At 35.7% G+C, this 21,442-nt stretch overlaps 3 protein-coding genes across 3 annotated transcripts; 2 read left to right on the plus strand and 1 right to left on the minus strand.

Annotated features, from left to right (window-relative positions):
- Window positions 1–153: 153 nt before the first annotated feature.
- On the plus strand, window positions 154–2,548 carry Mulk (acylglycerol kinase-like protein Mulk). Its single transcript, XM_033350243.2, has 8 exons — window positions 154–708; window positions 790–909; window positions 987–1,377; window positions 1,455–1,570; window positions 1,665–1,840; window positions 1,906–2,052; window positions 2,130–2,248; window positions 2,320–2,548. Exons 1-8 carry the CDS (start codon window positions 599–601, stop codon window positions 2,431–2,433), a joined length of 1,293 nt encoding a protein of 430 aa, XP_033206134.2. The 5' UTR covers window positions 154–598; the 3' UTR covers window positions 2,434–2,548.
- An 8,689-nt stretch (window positions 2,549–11,237) lies between these two features.
- LOC117162604 (uncharacterized) lies at window positions 11,238–21,427 on the plus strand. The gene is made up of 5 exons (XM_033344459.2): window positions 11,238–11,377; window positions 11,513–12,255; window positions 16,790–16,938; window positions 18,204–18,299; window positions 18,414–21,427. The coding sequence occupies exons 2-5, from the start codon at window positions 12,188–12,190 to the stop codon at window positions 18,515–18,517; spliced, it is 417 nt and encodes a 138-aa protein (XP_033200350.2). The 5' UTR covers window positions 11,238–11,377; window positions 11,513–12,187; the 3' UTR covers window positions 18,518–21,427.
- On the minus strand, window positions 12,291–15,971 carry LOC117162224 (X-ray repair cross-complementing protein 6). The gene is made up of 10 exons (XM_076620956.1): window positions 15,822–15,971; window positions 15,572–15,727; window positions 15,224–15,395; window positions 13,970–14,408; window positions 13,763–13,859; window positions 13,446–13,683; window positions 13,198–13,359; window positions 12,876–13,106; window positions 12,612–12,799; window positions 12,291–12,535 (listed from the first exon to the last, which is right to left on the minus strand). Exons 2-10 carry the CDS (start codon window positions 15,713–15,715, stop codon window positions 12,425–12,427), a joined length of 1,782 nt encoding a protein of 593 aa, XP_076477071.1. The 5' UTR covers window positions 15,716–15,727; window positions 15,822–15,971; the 3' UTR covers window positions 12,291–12,424.
- Window positions 21,428–21,442: the final 15 nt, after the last annotated feature.

The raw sequence follows: 21,442 nt of genomic DNA on the forward strand, positions 1-21,442 counted from the left end.
AAATCAGATTATTATATTATCTTACCGTTTATCAACAATAAAAAATCTATTATTTGGAATTTTATGATTTTAATTAAATTCGCAATATTTGTTAATATTTTACACGTGGAATTTAAAGGGAATTGTAAACTATCCTGAACACGTGAGTATCAAGTTATTCTCCGATCAAAATGTAGTTTGTATATATATAATACTTCTGATAATACTACAGACGGGATACTTGTTATAGTAGTGATAATACATACAGTTCGTAATACCGCATAATTAAAGGACTTAGGAATTAAAAACTTTTCAGAAAAGATCTTCATAAAGTTACAAGCTTCTTAAAGTATGAGAATTCTTTTTGAAACACGTGTTTCATAAATTTTCAGAAAGTGTGTGTACTGTTAAAATTGAGATTATCTTATTACAGACAATAGAAATTAATTTTTTTGTAGAATGAAAAAATGCAGACTTTATTTGTTTTAAATAAATCTTCGTAATGTTTGTGTACTTTTAAAAAAACTTTCAATTATTTATAAATGTTACTCAGCGTACAATGTACAATACATAAAGAATAGATTCATGCAGGTTATGTATAAACAGAAGTGTTTAAGAAATGGCCAAAATATTAAGCTTCTCCCGGACTATACGAAATAATTGGAAAATATCTTTGGTGACATGTGCAGCTGTAACATATGGAATTTCATATGGCAAGAAAGTATACAAGTAAGATACAAAGTTTTAGTCTTATAATTGGTAAATTCATTCTACTGTTGTGATGACATTAAAAAATGGTAATATTTTTAGAGCTAACCAATTAATGAGACAATATTGTGAAAGTGTATCACAATATGGTGATTTTCCACTTCCAACAAATATAAAACCACGCCATGTAACCATTATTTTAAATCCAGCTGCTAAAAAAGGGTTTGCTTATGTTTGATTTATAAATTATGTTTCTACTTATAGTTTAATTATTGATTGACTATTATCCTTATTTGTAGGAAAGCTAAAAAGTTATTTCAAAATTATTGTGAGCCACTTTTGCATTTAGCTGGAATTGCTGTAACTGTAATACGGACAGACTCACAAAATGATGCTCGTAAAATTATAATGAATTTAGATACACCTACTGATGCTATCATAGTTGCTGGAGGAGATGGTACTTTATCTGATGTTTTAACTGGATTAGTAAGAAAATATGATCTCAATTTTAATTCAGTCAAACAGTGTCCCATTGGTATTGTACCATTGGGACAAACAAATAAAATTGCAAAATCTTTGTATCATGAATATGATTATCTATCTGATATAAAACAAGTGATAGAGGCAACAATGGCAATTATACATGAGAAATCAAAAATGATGGATATAATTGAAGTTAAACCTATTGATGTATGTTTCTGTTATATACATAGCAAATTTTTAACTTTTTCAGTAACTAAAACTCTTATATTATTTTATAATTAAAGGATAATCCCGATGAACCTGCAAAACCAGTTTATGCTATGGGAACAGTGGAATGGGGTCTATGGAAAGATGCAAATGCTTCTGCTAACAAGTATTGGTACTGGGGATTTTTAAGAAAGTACATATATGTTTTCCTTCAATATTTTTGAATTTGCACGATATTCACATTAATGTAAATTTATATTACCTAATATCATGTATTTAATGTGCAGATATGTGACTTATGTATTTAATGGTTATGAAGAGAATTTAAACAAATATTGTGATGCAGTATTAAAATATACACTTCCTTGTGAAGGTTGTTCTCGTTGTAGTCAAAACAATCTAATTTCTAATTTAAATACAAGGTGGTGGCATGTATTTCTACCAAGATATAATGCCTCTAGAGGTATGTTTTGTTATATTCAGTACACATAATATCCTGAAATAAGCACAGGATACCATATTTTTTAGATAGCATTGATTTTAGTAAAAGAATAAATGAAAAATGTGACGTTCTCCATGAACTACCTATATCAACTTGCGAATTGCATATATCAACTTCCAATGTAGACAAGTTACAAGTTGAATCATCACCACCATCTTTAAAAGTGAAAATTGGTAATTAAACTAATATCATATGGAATAAAATTAAATATATATAATCAAGATCATGGAAAATTACCTCTATTATGTAGGTCCAAAGGATATCAACTACTTTTCTTTCGTGTTTGGAGGTTGGGAAAAAGAAAAAAATAATAAACCGTTATGTAATCAAATACTGGAAGCCAAAAAAATTGAATTAACTCCGCAAAAGGTAAAATTTCATAGTTTGAATATTCCAAATTTTAAAGATTATTTAATTTCTATATGTTGATTCATTTATAGACTGATAAAAATCATACATTATACATTGACAATGAGGAGTATGAACTAAAGGCAGTTGAAATGAAGCTGTTTCCACAGGCAGTAAAAGTATTTTGTCCTCAACTGAACAGTTAACAAAATATATATATATATATGTAAATAAAATTTAAGATCTGTTTATTTATTTTAAACCGTCATATCTTACTATATTGAAAAAGAAGTAAATATCAGTAAAAAAAATTAACAACAATTTTTATTATTATATCATAAATATAATTTATGATCGCTTCTAAATGTATACTGTTATCACTTGAACATGACACTTGTGAGTATATACTCTATTTTTACCTACTTTGTAACACTTATGTTACGTCATATTTATTTTACAGTATGATATTTATTGTTTTAAGCCCTATTAATTTTTTCTAAGATACTACATTGTAAATAGCAGAAAGCGCTCTGCTATTTGTATCACATTCATCAGATAATATTTTGAATGTACTTTTTTGTTATAAAACATTCCTAATAAAAAGTTTATATGAAATTTAACACAGATAAAATGCAATCTTTCTAACGATTAAAGAAATTCATGGATATTTTTAAGATTTTGCAGAAGGTATTACCATTATCATCACAACACATATTTGTTTCAAAGTCCTTTCGAGTAATATTAAAGAAATCTAAAAAAGAAAGTGGAGAATTGTTTGGCACTTTACATACTTTTTATGGTTCTGTCCATCATGATCTGGTGTTTCTTCTAACCAGCATTGTACAAGAAACAAGACTAGTCGACTTTTCTGATAATGATTTCCTGAATTTTCCATATATCTATATATTTATACCTTGGTATTCTTGTTAACCAATCGACATTTTCTTTGTACATATAATATAACGTAATACTATATAACATAATACATTAATACGTAATGTAATATAACGTAATACTACCAGGTATGTAAATATGAAACCGGAATTTTTGTATAGAAAATACACGTTTATTGTATGAAAATGATTAAAAATATTTTATTCGAAGTATTGCCCATCGCTAGCTATACATTTTTCCCACCTGGCAATTGGTGGATGCCACGCCAAAAAAACTGTCGCTCTTTTGAGGCAAACCAGTCATCGAGCCATTTTCGTAAGAAGTGAAGTGCTGGTCAGAAAGTGCGTGTCCCATCGATGCAAATAAATAGTAATCAGACGGAGCCAAGTCTGGTGAGTAAGCCGCGTGCGAAAGTATTTCCCAACTGAACGCTTCAATCGTTTCCTTGACCGGTTTTGCTGTATGTGATGGTGCATTATCACGAAGCAAAATTACTTTGTGTTGCCTTTTTTGATATTCTGGTCGTTTTTCACGCAAAGCTTGATTTAAATCGATCATTTGTTGTCGGTAGCGCTCAGTATTAACGGTTTCGCCAGGTTTTAACAGCTCATAATAGATCACACCCTTCTGATCCCACCAAACACAGAGCATTGTCTTTCGTCCATAGCGATTTGGTCTTGTAGTCGATGTCGGTGGTTCGCCTGGAGCTACCCATGGATTCTCAAAATATATCCACTTTTCATCGCCAGTCACAATTCGGTGGAGAAATGACTCTTTTGTATCTGGCAAGCAGCATTTCGCAAGTGGTTTTTCGGTTTTCCTGCTGTCTTTCATTCGGTTCATGTGGAACCCATTTTCCCACCTTCTGGATCTTTCCCATGGCTTTCAAACGCACACGAGACGGCTTCTCGTGTCACGTTTAATCGATCAGCGAGTTGTTGTTGCGTTTGAGCGTCATCCTCATCCAACAATGCTTGCAATTCGCTGTCTTGAAACTTTTTCGGTGGTCTTCTACGTTCTTCGTTCCTCACGTCAAAATTGCCACTTCTGAATTTTTTAAACCACTCAAAGCACTGTGATTTACCAGGAGCATGCTCACCGTAAGCTTCGACAAGCATTCGATGCGATTCTGCAGCAGTTTTCTTCAAATGGTAACAGAAAATCAATGCTGTTGTATGAAACTTGTATTGTTCTGAGTCGAAAATGTTTGTGAGATCTACATTATCAGCTAGGGCCATCTATAGGCAAATTCCGGCTTCATACTTACAGGCCTGATATATAATGTAATACTAAATAACATAATACATTATAACGTAATATAACATAACGTAATACTATATAACGTAATACTATATAACGTCATATAATATAACGTAATACAGTATATCTTAATAGTATATAACGTAATATAATATAATGTAATACATTATAACGTAATATAATATAACGTGATATGTTATAACGCAATATAATAGAACAAGATATAATATAACAAAGAGCAAGAGAGAAATCTACATGGTTGTATATACAAATCTGGATACTCCGGCAGTGAGAATAATGTTTTTATTGACCGAATGATGTTAGTCAATTTATTCAAAATAAATCGCTTCAATCGAGAAGTTAGGATTCGTTGTGCATCGTGTAATAATAGCCCGAAGCCGATTGTTTCTGTATCTTTTTAATATAATTCGTCGAAGAACGCTGTTACGACCGTTCGCGGAGAGACGTGATCGCGAGATAGCACGTCAACGAGAGTTGTAAATTCTCGCTACGATCATGTTAATCGACGCCGCGAAATAGTCGTTCCCCTGTTTCGTTTAGGATAACAGAGGTGGTTCAATGAATATAGCACTGTGTTAACACTAATAAATTAACGTTTATTTCAACAACTTAACAATACAACCGAACGAGTGGCCGTCGGGAAGGAACAAGGCGTTCCTCACCAAACATACACGCGACCTCACGCCGCACGACAGTAAGGTAAGCTCGTTCCTTATTGCGACCATCTCCTATCCTCGGCAACGATGACGAGCGAAGACCAACTCATCTCCCTGCGTCGGAGACGAGGCTATTGTAGCGGCCGATTCACATACTTATCGAACCGACTGGACGAGTACGAGCAATCCGGGAGTCAGCAAAACTCCTTATTAACGAACTACGAGAAACAACTGACCGAAGTTGCGAGTCAATTCGAAGCGATCCAACTCGAATTAGAAGTATTGGACGAGGAGGAACAAGCGCGCGGCTTCGAAATAAGGGATCAGTACGTGCTCAACAGCCTCATCCTCTCTAAAATACCACTGAGTATCCAAAAGCAATGGGAAATGACGCTGCCCAATAACGAGGTGCCTCCGTACATTCATTTACTAAACTTCCTAGAGAGATTAGCACGAAGCTCCAGACCGATCACCACGGTCAGACAAACAAGAGAATCACCGGAACAAACTACTCCGGTCCGTCAACGCGCATCACGAGGGCATGCACTGGTATCGGGGTAGGATTCTCCTAATTTGTTCAATGCATATATGTGTTGTTTAAATGTGTGGACTAAGCGCCTTAATTCCGTTGGAGATTCCTTGGTTATCCTTGGATAATCAATTATTGCCATGCAGTGACTGAAAGCTGTGTATCGTGGACATTCGAAACTCTCCTTGAGAACGGCTATAGCCTGACTGTAGTTTACATTGCTAAGGGGTAACGCGTTTAAACAATCGGCTGCTTCTCCTTGCAGGGCGGACTGCAGGTAATGCAATTTCTGTATGTCAGTGAGACTAGGATTTTTATCGATTGTGGAGGAAAAGGTGTCATAAAACGTGTTCCATTTTTCTAAGCTTCCGTCAAAAGTAGGGAGCCGAAGATCTGGTAATTTAATGGATATCGGATTTAAACTTGCGGATGATGCACAGGTTGGAGGGTTTATGGATGTCGACGGCGAAGCTGTTTGCGCGTTCCTCAGAAGATTTTGTAGCCTTGTATCTACCGCGACGTACTGATCCCTTATTTCGAAGCCGCGCGCTTGTTCCTCCTCGTCCAATACTTCTAATTCGAGTTGGATCGCTTCGAATTGACTCGCAACTTCGGTCAGTTGTTTCTCGTAGTTCGTTAATAAGGAGTTTTGCTGACTCCCGGATTGCTCGTACTCGTCCAGTCGGTTCGATAAGTATGTGAATCGGCCGCTACAATAGCCTCGTCTCCGACGCAGGGAGATGAGTTGGTCTTCGCTCGTCATCGTTGCCGAGGATAGGAGATGGTCGCAATAAGGAACGAGCTTACCTTACTGTCGTGCGGCGTGAGGTCGCGTGTATGTTTGGTGAGGAACGCCTTGTTCCTTCCCGACGGCCACTCGTTCGGTTGTATTGTTAAGTTGTGAAATTCGTTGCGTTGATGACTGTCCAGCTGCGGCGGAAGGCTGCGTGGTTGCGTTCCCTTGCCAATGGGATGTGCTTCTTCGAAGGTGACGCGCCTGACGTCACTGGTTTCGCTGTAGTGGTTGCTCCCGCTCCCGCTGCTGGTTTTGATAAAGTCACGTGGCACTGTGTGGTCACTGGTAAGTGCACTCTTCACTGGCACGTGATCCGGCTCGAAGGACCAAAATGTTACGACCGTTCGCGGAGAGACGTGATCGCGAGATAGCACGTCAACGAGAGTTGTAAATTCTCGCTACGATCATGTTAATCGACGCCGCGAAATAGTCGTTCCCCTGTTTCGTTTAGGATAACAGAGGTGGTTCAATGAATATAGCACTGTGTTAACACTAATAAATTAACGTTTATTTCAACAACTTATTAATTAGAAAGATATAAATGGAACAACAAAAGAAATGTAACTACGTAATGCGCGATATAAGATATGTATTGACTGTTTGGCTTCTCGAAACGTTCTGCCCGCCCTTCGATTTGTTGGTTTTTTCTGGAAGGCGACCCCCACTACGTTCGGATCACGCCACATTCGTTTACGCTAGATAAAATAACGGCCACGAATCGACGCCTCTGGAGGTCGCTCCGCTTAATGAACCATGCGCTTGCCACTACAATGTTTATTTGCCGGGCAGCCGCGACCGACAGTTAAGAATATGATCTATGGCAAGCCGCATGGCGTAACAAACGCTTTAGGTGTTGTCAAATGGGTAACACATACCGACGAATTGATAGAACAACTGGATTGTGGTGGTCAATGGATATTATTAAGACTTATCATATCTTTTTGTTAAGCCGTAATATAGTTCATGCTTATAGAACGCGAAAACATGGATGGAATTCAGCAATCTCGTAAGTCCGTTCTTTAGTGAAATTATTTATGGTGATAGCTATGTAATCCAAAGTGCGCTCGGAAGAACTATGAGAAGACTATTATAAGCGAGTTTTAAGGGAATATAATCTACTATTGATATGAACGTATCCCGATTTATCCGGGACGTCGCGTTTATTCAAGGATGGCAGGTGTCACAGATGAAATCCGACTAACTAAGCGATAAGATAGCGAAATTCCAAGCGCCTTAGTATGAATAACCACCGGGGTAGCATCCGGTCACTCTACTCGTTCTCAGAAATATATGATAAGTACGACCGAAGCCTTTTCTCGCTCCCACGAATAAAAGAATTTAAATACTCCTCCTAAAATCATCCAAGTCAGTCTTGAACAGTCGCGCCTAGAGCTCGGAAGTGTATTATAAAGCAGAAAAAAAATAAAGTTTCTTTTTCTTTTCTTAAATTTCTTCTTATTTTACGTTACACAGAAAACGCGTAAAATAGTTGGTTCCTTTTGCCCATGTTAACGATTCTACGAAGAACGTCCAAAAATAAATCGCAAGCATTGAGACCTGCTAGCCCACGACATTGTAACATCAACCACATCTCAATCCACATCAGAGACCAGGCCACATATCGACGGCAAGATAGCGATCAGATGTCTACACATCCTCGGTGCGTATGTCACGTAAAATTAAGACTTAGGTTTTAAAGACAAGAAAGTTGGGCCGTAACACAACTGCTATCTTTATTTTCTATCGAACTTTATTGAATAGCACAGTTTACACGATTGATTTGAGAGATGTTGACTGATGATAGGTTTTAGTTCCAGTGCCGAGGTGTTGTATTATTACGGAGAAAAGCTCGGTGTGGGTGTGCCCCTTTGAACTAACAACGCGAATTCGTTGTTTACACTTTTCGTTAGGTTCGAAGATGGTATCCCACTGGGGGTAGCCATCCACGTGTTATAATACTATATCATTAAGCTATAATATTTTACCAAATGTCCTACTGGACAAATTGTGAAATGTAAATAAATAATAAAAAAAAACTTTTCGTTAGGAAAAGTGACATTGTTTATGGGAAAAACATTTGTAAGAACGTGTAATAAACCTGTTCCAAGGACCATCCATAAACCGATAAAACTTACAGGAATAATAAACTAAAATTTGTTTATGGTGGGTCCTTGAGGTTATTGGCCTCTAATGTGGACTGACGTCACACGTACCCTTCCTAGTCCACTAACCTTCTTGTGATCCAATCGAAAACAAGATCTATCGCCCTCACTTTCCTAGCCAAAGTTGTCCTTAACGAATCAGCTCATCTCGTGTCCTTAGACACACCCATAACTAGCTTTCCTCCGCCACAACATCGTCACTAAACTTCACTTATTCTTTATGTTAGAATAGGCAACATATCTTTAACGGTTTCTACCCTTAGATCAGTCGCGTACTTGATTTCTACATACCCATCAGTGTAACTAGGTTCTAAATAAAGTTATTGGAGTGAATTGTGATTGTGATTATTGAATTCGTAATAAAATTTAATAAAAAAAAAAGTTAATAGTTGTGTTACGGCTCAACTTTCTTGTTTTATCATCTAACCATCAAGTTTACGTGACATTTTGGCGATCTTGCCAGGATCCATCAGGTTCAGGTAAACGGAACCACTCATTTTACGATCAACCTTGAAGATTGAGGATCAACGGACCACTGCAATAGAGCAAACACTTTTGACGTTTCGACAAAGGAACACCGCAACGGAACCTTTCCTACGGGCTAAACGATCAAGGTGAGCAAACTCTGGATTCTTTTACCAAATACAGAACGAGAAAAGACAGCTTCTCTAGCGATTCAAGCACAGATAGCACAAATAGTACAATCAGTATAGTAATGGCAACGCCACGAAAGGATAAAATCGAGACTGTTGGCGCCGCTTTAACTAGTAGTGAGATAGACCCAACAATTAGGGCTATATTAGATGCGATGCAGAAACAACACGAAGCTCTTAGTCAACAAATTAGTATACTCACACGACGTATTGACGAAATTCAACGCGCAAACGAAGAAAACAAGAAACTCGTAGCAGAGATCGCACTAGTAGGGGAAAGTTTAGCAAGAATACATATGGAAAATGTATCAGAAGCCAGTTCCCTAATAACCTCAGACGAAACAACCCACACCGCTAGAAACCAATTGGCCCTTCGAGGACCTCCTCCAATACTTCAGATACCACCTCAGCTATCCGAAGACAGAGCTTTCACTCAACGTTTTGCACAACCAGAGCTTAAAGCTAAAGACGCACTAAGATGTATCCCACGACTTAACGGCGAAGACGATATAGGAGTAGAAGAATTTATTAAAGAAGTCGAAGAGATGAGGGCAATGTGTAGTGAACAATATTTACTATTGAAAATGATTAAGATTGAGAAAATTTCGGGAAAAGCAGCTGTGGCAATACGTAATATACGTATCTCAGAATACGCACATTTATATCAAGCATTACGGCAGAACGTAGCAACTGAAACTTCGATTCGTGAACACCAAGACCAATTACGAAAAATTAGACAAGGATTTAACGAAAGCGTACAAAGCTACATTATTCGCTTTAGGAAACCATTCAGCGAACTACAATATAGTATTGCTAACGAATACCCAGACGAAATAACCAGACGTGCCATGAGCGACATAATTCAAAAAGATTCAGTAACAGATTTTATTCAAGGATTAAAAACAGAAATAGGACTAGTTCTAGTTGCCAATCCGCCGTGCAACGTTATTGAAGCCGAGAAACGCGCCGCCGAAATCGAAAGATATTTTCGTGAACGGAGAACGCGCAACACTGACTCTGACTCTGAATGCGATATTCTATTTGAGAATGAACTATGAATCGGATCTAACGAGAAACCAGAATACTTAAAGATCTGTCCTAACGACAAAAGCTTCTACCAACTGAAGAAAACACAATTTGGAGACTATGAACCTCGAGCATGGCTCAACAAGATAGGGAATATCCTTCAAAAGAATAAAAAGATAGGATTTGGAGATTACGACTTCACAGAAACCGAGAAGAATGAAATCAAGAGAATGATTCTGTTCTACAACAGTATCGATAAAAGTAAAGAACCAGACCAGGCTACACACCGCGGGCAAGATGGCAACCAGATGTCTTCGGATACTTACTGCGTACCCTCAATAGTCTCAAGTACCTTCCATAAATCTCAGGAATTTCCTAGTCGAGTCCTTCAAATCGAACAAACATCTGTTTCCGAAGCATTTCTAAAGACCATTGTCTACTACGGCTTGACAAGGGAAAGTTAGTTTTTCTAACGTACGATGCAACTTTCCTCCTACTAACCACTTTCTATCGAGGGCGGCCAAGACCCTTCCTAGTCCACCAACCTTCGTTTAACCAATTAACAACGAAGCCTATTTCCCTCACTCTCTTAGCCAAAATCGTCACCAACAAATCCGATGGTCCCGTGCACTAGACACACCCATCCTTAGCTTTCCTCCGCCACAGCATCGTCTCCGAACAGCACTGATTTTCCATCCGTCGAACAGTCAACATCCTTTGACCGGGAATACACCCGTAGATCAGTCACTCACTCATCTCGTACATACGCACCAGCGTAACTGTCTTCTTTACAAGTTGTTAGAATAAACGGTGATATATAACTTACTATACTGTGTTACATTCATTTAACCACCTCTGTTATCTTAACCGAAACAGGAGAACGACTATTTCGCGGCGTCGATTAACCGAATCGTAGCGAGAATTTACGCCTCTCACTGACGTGTTTTCTTAGCGACCGCGTCTCTCCGCGAACGGTCGTAACACGGACATAAAAGCCAATACCAGAAAAGCCAATTAACCTAGACATAATCTGCAGAAGCACACATTTAAACAAGAAGATAAAAACAAGCCCCATTAATCAGACACAAGTTGCGACCTATTGTACAATAATGTTGTACAACCCCTTTCTCCAGTTCAGTGTCATTCTATTATTGTAAGTGCTAAATTTATAGTAAAGTTCGATAAAAGAAAATTAATAGTTGGGTTACGACTCAGCCTTCTTTTCTCTTACAATCCAATTATCAATTTTACGTGACAACTACATGGTTGTAACGTCAATTCACATCAGAGACCAGGCCACACACCGCGGACAGGATGACACCCAGATGTCTCCACATCCTTGGCGCTCAGACTCAAGCATTGCAATACGAGGATTAAATTAATTTCTATTATTTTAAGCTGACCTGTCTAAATATGAATTTTGTGAGATGTCTTGTATCTCAATTACCTTCCTTGTTCATTATTCTTACATTCGCTGTATTCATGGAAAGTAATCGTTAACAAATTTTAAAGTACGACGTAGAAGAACATGTTTAATACGTTAAAAATGAAAATTATCGAACGAAATAGAAAAAAATATTTGTAAGAATGTGAATAAGTTCATTGTAACTCGCTAATAACTTTGGCAATTCTCAATAAAAAGAAATTACATTGTAAGTAGATTTTTGGTAAATATAATCCAAGATACATGTGGGAAGAAGAATGTGCGGTTATTTGCTAAAAGCTTCAGGAGTGCATAGGAATATGAAATCGTTAGGCGAAAACGCAGGGCTTGTTTTTTCAGCGATCGTCTCTTACTTATTGTAACGTCAAATCCTTCACGACAACTAAACTGCCTTTTGTACTCGCCTAATTATACTCCTAGCAACAGCTCATAGATGGCGAGCGACACTTAATTGCGGTAGTAAGTATATATGTTAAATTGTTCCATTCTTACGCTTCACGAGCGCGAGTTCCAAGTTAAATGGATAACCCCGTATGGTTGGTTTTTATATATAAACTGGGTATATCAAGCGTTCTTCTGGTTCAAAAGTAAGTTATTTTCCTTGAATAAAAAGATTACTCTATTTTATGTGAAATATATTATGATTTTATTAATTAAAGCAATCTTTGTAGTAGTTGTTTTAATAAAATTTTATAACGAATATAAATATAATTCATAAATAAATTTTCACATTTTCTCTTGAAAGTTTGTAACATTTCATTCAAAATGTTTTTCAATCCTATTTATCAATTCATCTTTTTTACCAGATAATTTTAATCCCAATGTCTCTAACATATGCTTTAATTGTGGCACAGTAAAAGTTGCTATCTGTTAAGAAGAAAATAAATGTATTACGAATTGTATTTAAATATTATTTAAACTTGATCTGCATCCATTAATGTACCTGTCCTGTTCTCAAATATTCTTGAATTTTATTCTCTGAAAAATCACTTGGTTTCGTTACTTTGTTACTTTTTTTATGTTTTGTCTCTGGTGGGTCATCACTTATATCGTCTGTCTTTTTCATAAATACTTTATCATATTCGTCTAATAAATCATTTACCAGTTTATACATCTTGTCAGTGTTTGGAACTAAGATAAAATTTTAAATTATGTTATAAAATGTTGTACAAATTATAATATGTGTATTCTTAACAATATGACTTACGTGTATCGTCAGGTAGAGGCTCAGGTTTTTCCAAATCCAAAGCTAGGGCTTCTATAATTTGATGTTGATCTTGTACTTCAGGATTTGAAAACAATTTTGCATTATATTCGATACTTAATTTTTTTATAATTTGTTCTAGTAATTCAACTCCATTTGGAACAATTGGAGGTTTGTTTTCATTATCATCAAATATATATTCTGGGAAATATTCACTAATGTTTTGCACATTTTCTAGAATAATTAAAATTAAATGTCAAATGTTTCTCAAGTACTTTTTCTTTTTCTTTCTTATTTATATATTAAAATATTTTAAGAGACAAACCTTTAAATGGTATTTTATACAAATAAAATCCCCCACTTTTTACATTTGGTATCATAGTATATAGGCTTGTACCAAAATTTTTTCTGATTGTAACAGCACATATTATCATTAAATTTTTGGCTTCACATTTATTGAGTAACGCACCAAATAGTAATTTGTTATCTAGGATGAAGAATGTAAAATAATTTTAGTAGATATTCAAATATATACAAGTTTTTAGGAAATAGAGAATAGATAATTGAAAGTACCTTTACGATAACTTTTGCCTGGTATGACAAAGTATGGTGTTTCAACATGATATAGAGGATGATAAGAAATGTGTTTTATATAAATTATATCAATGCCTATTTCTCGTGTTGTACATAAGCATCTTACTTCTTCTGGTGTAAAATTTATTCTCTCATCACCAAATGTTTGATATTTTTGAATATCTATATCTAAAATAGGTAACGATGCTTGTTGACTTTCTTCATTCTCTACTTCTTCCTATAATACAAACAATAAAACATTGAAAATTATCAAATCATAATCATATATATCAGTAACAAATTATTATAATACATACTATATCATCATTTTCATCCACTATATGATATGTATGTGAACTCAAAGGAATATTGCTTTCTTTACTTATATTTTCTTTTTTCAAATATGATGTTTTGCTGAAAATAAAGTGGGTTTTTGAATTTGTCGCAACCTTCATTAAAATTTGGATCAATTGAAAGAATGAAACTAGTATAATAATAGAAGTAAATAAAACTTTATTTCTTACACAGAAAGACTGCGAAGGGATACATCTATAACCACATTTTCTCCAAGTCTCAAAGGTAGCTTCGCCATATTTCTAGATGGCAATTTTACTTGTTCCACTATATCTTTCAAAGATATTCTGTTGTAATCATCTGCATCGATTTTTCCAAATTGCATTTCCAAATCTTTATAGAATAAATCATGATTCCAATTTTCACCCAAACCAACAACTAATAACTGAAGATCTATGTCACTATAACTCGTTGCTTGTACTCTTATTCTATGTTTTTCATTATCATCGCATGGAGGATTATCGCAAGACGTAAAAACAATTACTCTTCTCATTGGCATAGTTACGCGGATAGCAGAGAATGCTTGTGCTGCATGCCAAAGTACATCATATAGTGGATAAGCCGTAGAGGAAGCAATATCCCTATAGTACTTCCACTTGTTTCCTTCATCTACGTATAAGATATAACAAAAGATACAAAAAAATGATTTAAAAAATTTGAGCACCAGAATAGTAAAAACTGTATTCTCATCTATTAACTTTTTCTGTAAAAATTTTGCCTCTTTCCTATCTAATACTACGAAAGATATCTTTCCTCTAAACTTAATACATAGCTTTTATCCTCAGTAACAAAAATTGCTTTGAAATTACTTTAGTTTTTTGTTACTTGTAGTAATATGTAATATATATGTTTATTAAACTTTATAACTAAGAATTGAACTTGATTTACAAATACCTATATTTATAGAAGTATCTTATCTACAGACTTTGAATCATTCACTCTTGCTCTCTCCCATTCATATTCTGACTTACTTTGATTAATAATTATCATACTTATTGCACCCTTTCTTGCCCTCTAAAACTCTCTTTGGTCCGCTTATACTCTGTCACTTTCTCTACTTTTTTTTTTACAGTTTCTTGAGCCTTTCTACAATACTTTTATTCTGTCTTCAGCTCCCTACATCTTCCAACCTTGTTAAGTGTTGTACCCACACACAGATCACACAGTCTCCCTATCTCTTTTTCCCAGTACCTATCCTAATTTTTCAAATTTCCACACCTTGCTTGTGTTATTAACTTTTGACTTCTACCTCCTTTGCTTAGGATATTTTGGCATTCCTATTCTCCGGATGTATTTATACCTATTATTGTATTTTGATTGTTCTATTTTTGTATATTGCCTTTGTCATTGCACTTTTACTTTCCTTGTAGTAAGTATAGTAATTTACTTTACTTATAGTAATATATATGCAGAATATTGATTACCTATTTTCATTACTTCTTTCATGCTCTCTATTGAAGGTAGACCTAATTTCTGAAGAGTCAATATATGTTTGGTTTCAGGATCCTTGTCCCATATTTCAGTTCCAAACAAAATTAAACCTATCCAATCTTGTCTGTCCCATACCAATTTTTGCTTGAGAATCTCTTTGTATTGCTGAATTAAAAAAGACATAACAAAATAAATTAATGTTCAAATTGTTATTTGAATATATGAATCATAACTTAATATTAACTATATTGTATAACATTTCTTAAAAACAACATATATTCAAACACTATAATAGAAATTAAAAGTATTAATATAATACATTATTATAAAACATGTAATACCTTAATACATTGTAAAAAATATGGATTATCTGGATCATTTTTAAACATTGAAGGTGTCGCATCAATCACAAAAAGTGTACCATCTCTAACACCATAGAGGTCTTCAAGATCATTTTCTATGTCATCATCACTGCACGATTCCATTGTTAATTACTCCTAAAATTATTATTATACGATAACACTCCTAATTACTCCAAAAATCTTCATTGTACGATGCCACTGTTAATTACTCCAAAAATCTTTATCGTACAATGCTATTCTTAATTACTCCAAAAATCTTTATGGTACAATGCCATTCTTAATTACTCTTAAAATCAATGAAAGCAAAGGATACTTCCTATTTGTGAGTAATTTAAGCAGTAATTGAAATGTGAAGTACATTTAACATGCAATGAAGAATCTTAGTGAAAATTCACCTTTAACTCTATATTTGCTTCTATCGATACGGGAGATTCCTTCTGAGAATTACCATATTATCGTTTTAGTGTCACATGCAACGTTATCGTTTTAAGATAGTACTGTTTGAATTAAAATCTACAAACAGTCACTGTTAAAATCAAAGTTTTGTATGAAATAAAAAATAAAATATAGAATACGATAAAGTAAGTAAAAGTTCTTTTTTTTTCCTCACGGTATAGGAGTTCAAGCAAAAACCAGCTCGCGCGCAAGTCAGATGTTTCTTATACAGGGTGGTTGGTAACTGGTAGTAAAAGCCGAAAGGGGGCGATTCTACGCGAAAAAAGAAGTCGAAAATATAGAATAGAAATTTTTCGTTTGAAGCTTTGTTTTCGACTTTGAATTTTCGCTCGGTACGCGTGCACTTTATCACGTCTTGTTATAACGGATCTCACTGTAGATCGTTGTCTCGATGGAAAAATTAAAAAAAAAAAAATTTTTTTTAATTTTTATTCTATATTTTCGACTTCTTTTTTTGCGTAGAATCACCCCTTTTCCGCTTGTACCACCAGTTACCAACCACCCTGTATAAACGTTTAATTCATAAGAATATAAACGTTTTGGATATTTATCGTCTAAGTTAGACGATAAACTAGAGGCATTTATACTGGACACGATGAAAATTGTCGAGGAATCAAATCACGTTAACGTATTCGAGATAAATCTCTAACACGAACGATGCAGCTGCCGAAATGCGAATGCAAAGCAATATACATAGATATACATAGTAAAGTTTTATCGAGCAATATTTCCTTTTTATAGAATTGGACTCAGACTGCCAGTGTTTCGTGGGATAATATATTTCGTCATGGATACTTCTGTCAATACGCAAATTCTAATATTCGTTTGCATTTTGTTTCTTATTGAGGAAAGGTTTCGTCATATCTGTAATATGGTGCCATTTTCTAAAGGTAATTTTATTTTTCTCATTTCTTTCTTAAACATGCAATGTTAAACTTTAGTCGTTTATTTATTTGCGAGCGTTTTATGTATCAGCTGCAGTCGATCCGTTTGCTTTAATCTATTTTCCCTCGTTCGTGGTGCGTGGCTAAGAATCTTGGCACTCTACGAAATCCATATTTTATTATGTTTTATACGGGATATTTTGATTATCATCATCGACGTTTGTTTTTTTTTTCGAATCTGCACGCTTGCTCTTCCGTACAGATCTTGCTGCAGGCAGCAATATCTAGGACACATGTTCGCTATGAAATCGAAGATTTCGCTGGTAGATACGCAATTCCAATCATTGTCCTAATAACAGGAAAGATTCAGATCTCTATCGACAAGTCAATACTGTCTCGAGCGACATGAATGATTTGTTTACACAAATTTTGATCGTACCCCTTCTTTATGTTCGAGGAAAGAGGGGATCGAATAATTATTTTCATTCATTTTTTCCGCTGTTAGCAGATGACAAGTTAATAGTAACCGACCGATCGATCGATCGAACAGTTCGACCTCCGACAAATATGGTGGCTTCATTGCTCTCTCGCGAATGCGACCGAAATGTTAAATTCTGTATATGCGATTCAATTATTGCTTTGGATCATGGCTATGTCTTTCAACTTGTTATCAAGGATTTATTCATTGAAAGTGCACAAATTATCGGTTTACTGGAAGATCAGGGAATTAATGCTAGTGACTGATTGCGCGTGGAAGCTTATATTGATTATCACTATGTGTCATATGACAGCGAATCCGGTACATTCTCGTGAGAAGTAAAGTTTTGTCGAGATATATGTACACCTATATAACTGGCTATTTGTTTAGGCGAATCGTGTCAGTCAGCTTATTTTCTCTCCGTACTCTTCCGTTTCTATGAAACGCGTGTTTCTGCAGGTAAGCTGAATTCTAGCGAAATCGTTTGAATATTTCAACTCAAAGCAGAAACGCTGTATTCTCTTCGAGCAACTATAACAAACGAGAGTTGCAGACATTTTTAGTCCAATAACATAGCAACACAACCTCGCGACCTTTCTTCATTCTTGTAGTTTTTATCTAGTCCTATAGCATCTCTTTCTTCTTTCGAATAATTAATTACATCAAATTAATAGCGCGCTTCTACTTTGTTGTCACAGGTTATACGCTCTTAACGAGGCGATACTCATCTTCCGTTCATTTTATCTACTTTTGGTGCCTTATATTGATTTTTCTAACGTGCGTATAATTACAGGAAAGCGCCGAGGCAGCGGCGTATTTCCAATAGCGGAAAGTTCGTATTGTAGCTATTGCTGGCATTATAAGTGTCGATCTTCCTCTTTTACTTTCGGTAAGTTTTGGCGAACAGACTTGCAGTTCGTGGATTAATACATGTAAATTGCCTTGAAAGAGAGCGGAGCAGTGGGAGTACTTCAGCGAATGATTTCGATTTCCATTCTTACAGATATTCTCAGGAGTGACGATCTATTTCAACAGCCTTACTCGAAATGTGCCGCGAATGTCTCTACGATACTCTTATCGCCCGCCAAAGAAGCGAGAGAAGCATAAAACACATGCATGTAGCATAAATAAAATGGTGGTAGAAAAACAAGCATGAAATAGGGAACATAAGAAAGGAACATTAATTTCGTGCGCTATCTATCTATTGATCTCAAATGACACTAAATGTCAATAGAGGCGATCGGTTTGCCGTAACAGAATACACGTGAAATTTGCCTCATCTTTTGTGAGTAAATTCACTGGTTGCTTAACAATGTCGAAACAAGCCTCCCATCGATATATTCGACGTTGAGTCAACCGTTCGATCGTTCAATAGTTCAATAGTTCGTATCCTTCGTCCATGGAGGTTAGGGATCAGTGGGTAAAGATGAAAAGTGTATCAGATGCAAATTTTAAACGATTTGTGATAATTTGTAATCTGTTGAGGGCCATCGTATCATTTTAATAAATTAATTCTGTCATTTACAAGAATAAAAAACGGCTGAGTTTTATAAATTCTATAACAGATAGATAAAAATAATATCTCCTTTTATTACCGCATAGATCAAATAAAAAAGATGTTCTAGGTTAGCATCGTCGTTCTTAAAAATACCTTTTGGCTTTAACTTGACAATAATTTTATCATAACTTAAACAGAGTTTAAGAGATAAATTTATTCGTTCGAGGTGAAACTCTGTACAACTCGGTCAAAGGAAGACCAACTCGTTTATCGCGACAGCAAGTTAAATTTTCCATTCGATTGATAGAACACGATAAATGACAATTTGGAAGTTGACTGGAAATGAGTAAAAAATGGATAGAAAAAAATTCAACGATACTTTTTGCAGTATGGGATAAAGTCTCTACCGAAACCCTATATTTGTCTCGAAACGAACGTACTCGAATAAATGGTATGTAAAAAAAGTTAGAAAAAGAATAATTGTTCGAGGAACGGAAGTAACGGAGGAAGAAACTTTTGCAACGCTTTTTAACAGCCTTCCTCGATGGACGATAACGTCACCACACGATAACGACGAAACTCGTCTGTCAAGTGTTATGGATTGAGGGATCAAGTCGGATCGACATTTTTTCAGATCCCATAGGTGGAGAATAACAAGGTACACAGGAAGCAGAGGATACGAAGAGGATGAGAGAAGATGAACGTAACGCAGGCGCGTTTAAAGGAACTCGTGCGCGAGTGGTGTTCACGTCTGTAACGCTTTCAAGAACTCCGGCGGGAGCTGCGATTCTTCCTTTCAGTTTACCGTGGTCCCGCTTCCGAAACTTATGTCGTGTATTATTCTCGCCGGGTAGAAGGTAGTTCGATCGTAAGTTTCGATTGTGCGCTTCGTCGAAAATAGATACGGAACGATAAAACCGACGTATAAACGAGTTAAGAGTTAAGCGAGGAAGGAATTCGGAACATAAGGGTTAAGAATAGTGGAGATAAAAAGTTTACGGCCCGCTAATGGTTGTGGTTTAATCTTCTCGCCCATTAATTATAATGGATGGTAAAAACAATTGATAGAATTCGCGGAATATCGTTGATTAGAAAATGTTAAAAAGGATAGTCTATCTGATACGTATAAGCAAGTGACTCTGCAAAGCTGCATTTACTTGCATTTGAAAAAGTAAATATTTAAAGCGAACATGGTGGAATTTTGTAAAGTATACGTGTAATTTAAACAGATACACTCAATGTCTCGCTCAATGCAAACCTTTTGCCGGTTTAAATGGACGTCTCGTAACGTGTAAGAATTATTCATACGTATACTTCTTTCGGTAAATACTAGCGCCATGGCTATTTGTACAAACGACGAGATTTATAAATATCCGAATGCAGTTATTTAACTTGTTTTATTTCGGGAAAATTTAGTGCAATTTTCAATCTTTAGCACGGTTCGTGTCGCCTTTTGTATATAAATTAGTCGATACGGGTTTTATCACATGCACAAAAATACCACCCTCGATCATCGCATCCCGCTTTTCATTTGCATATATAACATTCAGAAATATTTATAAAATACAGCCATTCTGTATCGCGATTACTTCCCTGAAATTTATTTACCCTTATCCTCACGTCGTCGTTAGTTGAATTACGAATACGAAATTGCTCGTATATCTCAGACGCGTATAGGTATATATTACACAGGATATATTTATAGAAAAACGTGCGATCACTATACAGGGCAATCCTGTTAATGACAGCTTGATTCCTACGAAAAAAGGGAAGACTCAATGGAAATGAGAAAACAAAGAGCTACATTTCACGCACTTATTCTCAACTTGGAATTCATCCTACGATCAAATTATTCGGCTATGTATAGTCCATTCTCTCGAATCTAGACTTCGCGAGGAGAATAAATTGACCAGAAGCTATTTGATAATTGAGAACGTTGACAGCCTCGTTGTATTTTCACAGTTAGATAGATAACGAAATTGATGTTAACAATCCTCTCATACCATTATGTGATTGATCGACAGGTATACTTTTGAGAAAAATGGCAAAGATAATGATACGTTGGTTCGTGCCGTGTTCACTCGCGCACCCTGTTTCCTCGTCGTAAATTGTCAGCATAAACGTACTTAAATTAACTTTTTAAATATCCGCGAAATCTCGCATGCGTCTCCCGCGATTGTTCTACATGCGACAGACGGATCGATCCTTTTCGACTTGCCGCGAAATATATCCACGACGTAGAAGTTTCGATTCTAAATTCGTCAAAATACACAAGTATCACCGAAACGCATTGCTCTGACGAAGCAAGAATCGATGGATCGAATAAGCGATCAAACGGAATAACGAAATAACAGAAACGAGGGTAGGGGATGAGCTATAGTCGCAGGCGGTTCTCGTACAACAAATTTCCTCGTTAATTATTTGTGTAACAGATACAGTTCCCCTTGTAATCGCGTAATTCAGATTACGCGATCGAGATCTAGCCGTAACACGAACATATGTCGAGTTGAAACGGATCCTCAAATTATAATTAC

Source organism: Bombus vancouverensis, chromosome 8, assembly GCF_051014615.1.
Source record: "Bombus vancouverensis nearcticus chromosome 8, iyBomVanc1_principal, whole genome shotgun sequence".
In the NCBI taxonomy this organism is placed as follows: Eukaryota; Metazoa; Arthropoda; class Insecta; order Hymenoptera; family Apidae; genus Bombus; species Bombus vancouverensis.

Excerpts from the sequence above, each read along its gene's own strand:
- Mulk (XM_033350243.2), top strand. The coding sequence starts at position 599 with ATGGCCAAAATATTAAGCTTCTCCCGGACTATACGAAATAATTGGAAA. Across the intron at positions 709-789 it reads TATGGCAAGAAAGTATACAA|AGCTAACCAATTAATGAGAC; the intron begins GTAAGATACAAA and ends TAATATTTTTAG. Across the intron at positions 1,378-1,454 it reads TTGAAGTTAAACCTATTGAT|GATAATCCCGATGAACCTGC; the intron begins GTATGTTTCTGT and ends TTATAATTAAAG.
- LOC117162224 (XM_076620956.1), bottom strand. The coding sequence starts at position 15,715 with ATGGAATCGTGCAGTGATGATGACATAGAAAATGATCTTGAAGACCTC. Across the intron at positions 12,800-12,875 it reads GCCTCTACCTGACGATACAC|TTCCAAACACTGACAAGATG; the intron begins GTAAGTCATATT and ends ATTTTATCTTAG. Across the intron at positions 12,536-12,611 it reads AATATTTGAGAACAGGACAG|ATAGCAACTTTTACTGTGCC; the intron begins GTACATTAATGG and ends TCTTCTTAACAG.
- LOC117162604 (XM_033344459.2), top strand. The coding sequence starts at position 12,188 with ATGGATAACCCCGTATGGTTGGTTTTTATATATAAACTGGGTATATCA. Across the intron at positions 12,256-16,789 it reads AGCGTTCTTCTGGTTCAAAA|AATTGGACTCAGACTGCCAG; the intron begins GTAAGTTATTTT and ends TCCTTTTTATAG. Across the intron at positions 16,939-18,203 it reads TATGGTGCCATTTTCTAAAG|GAAAGCGCCGAGGCAGCGGC; the intron begins GTAATTTTATTT and ends GTATAATTACAG.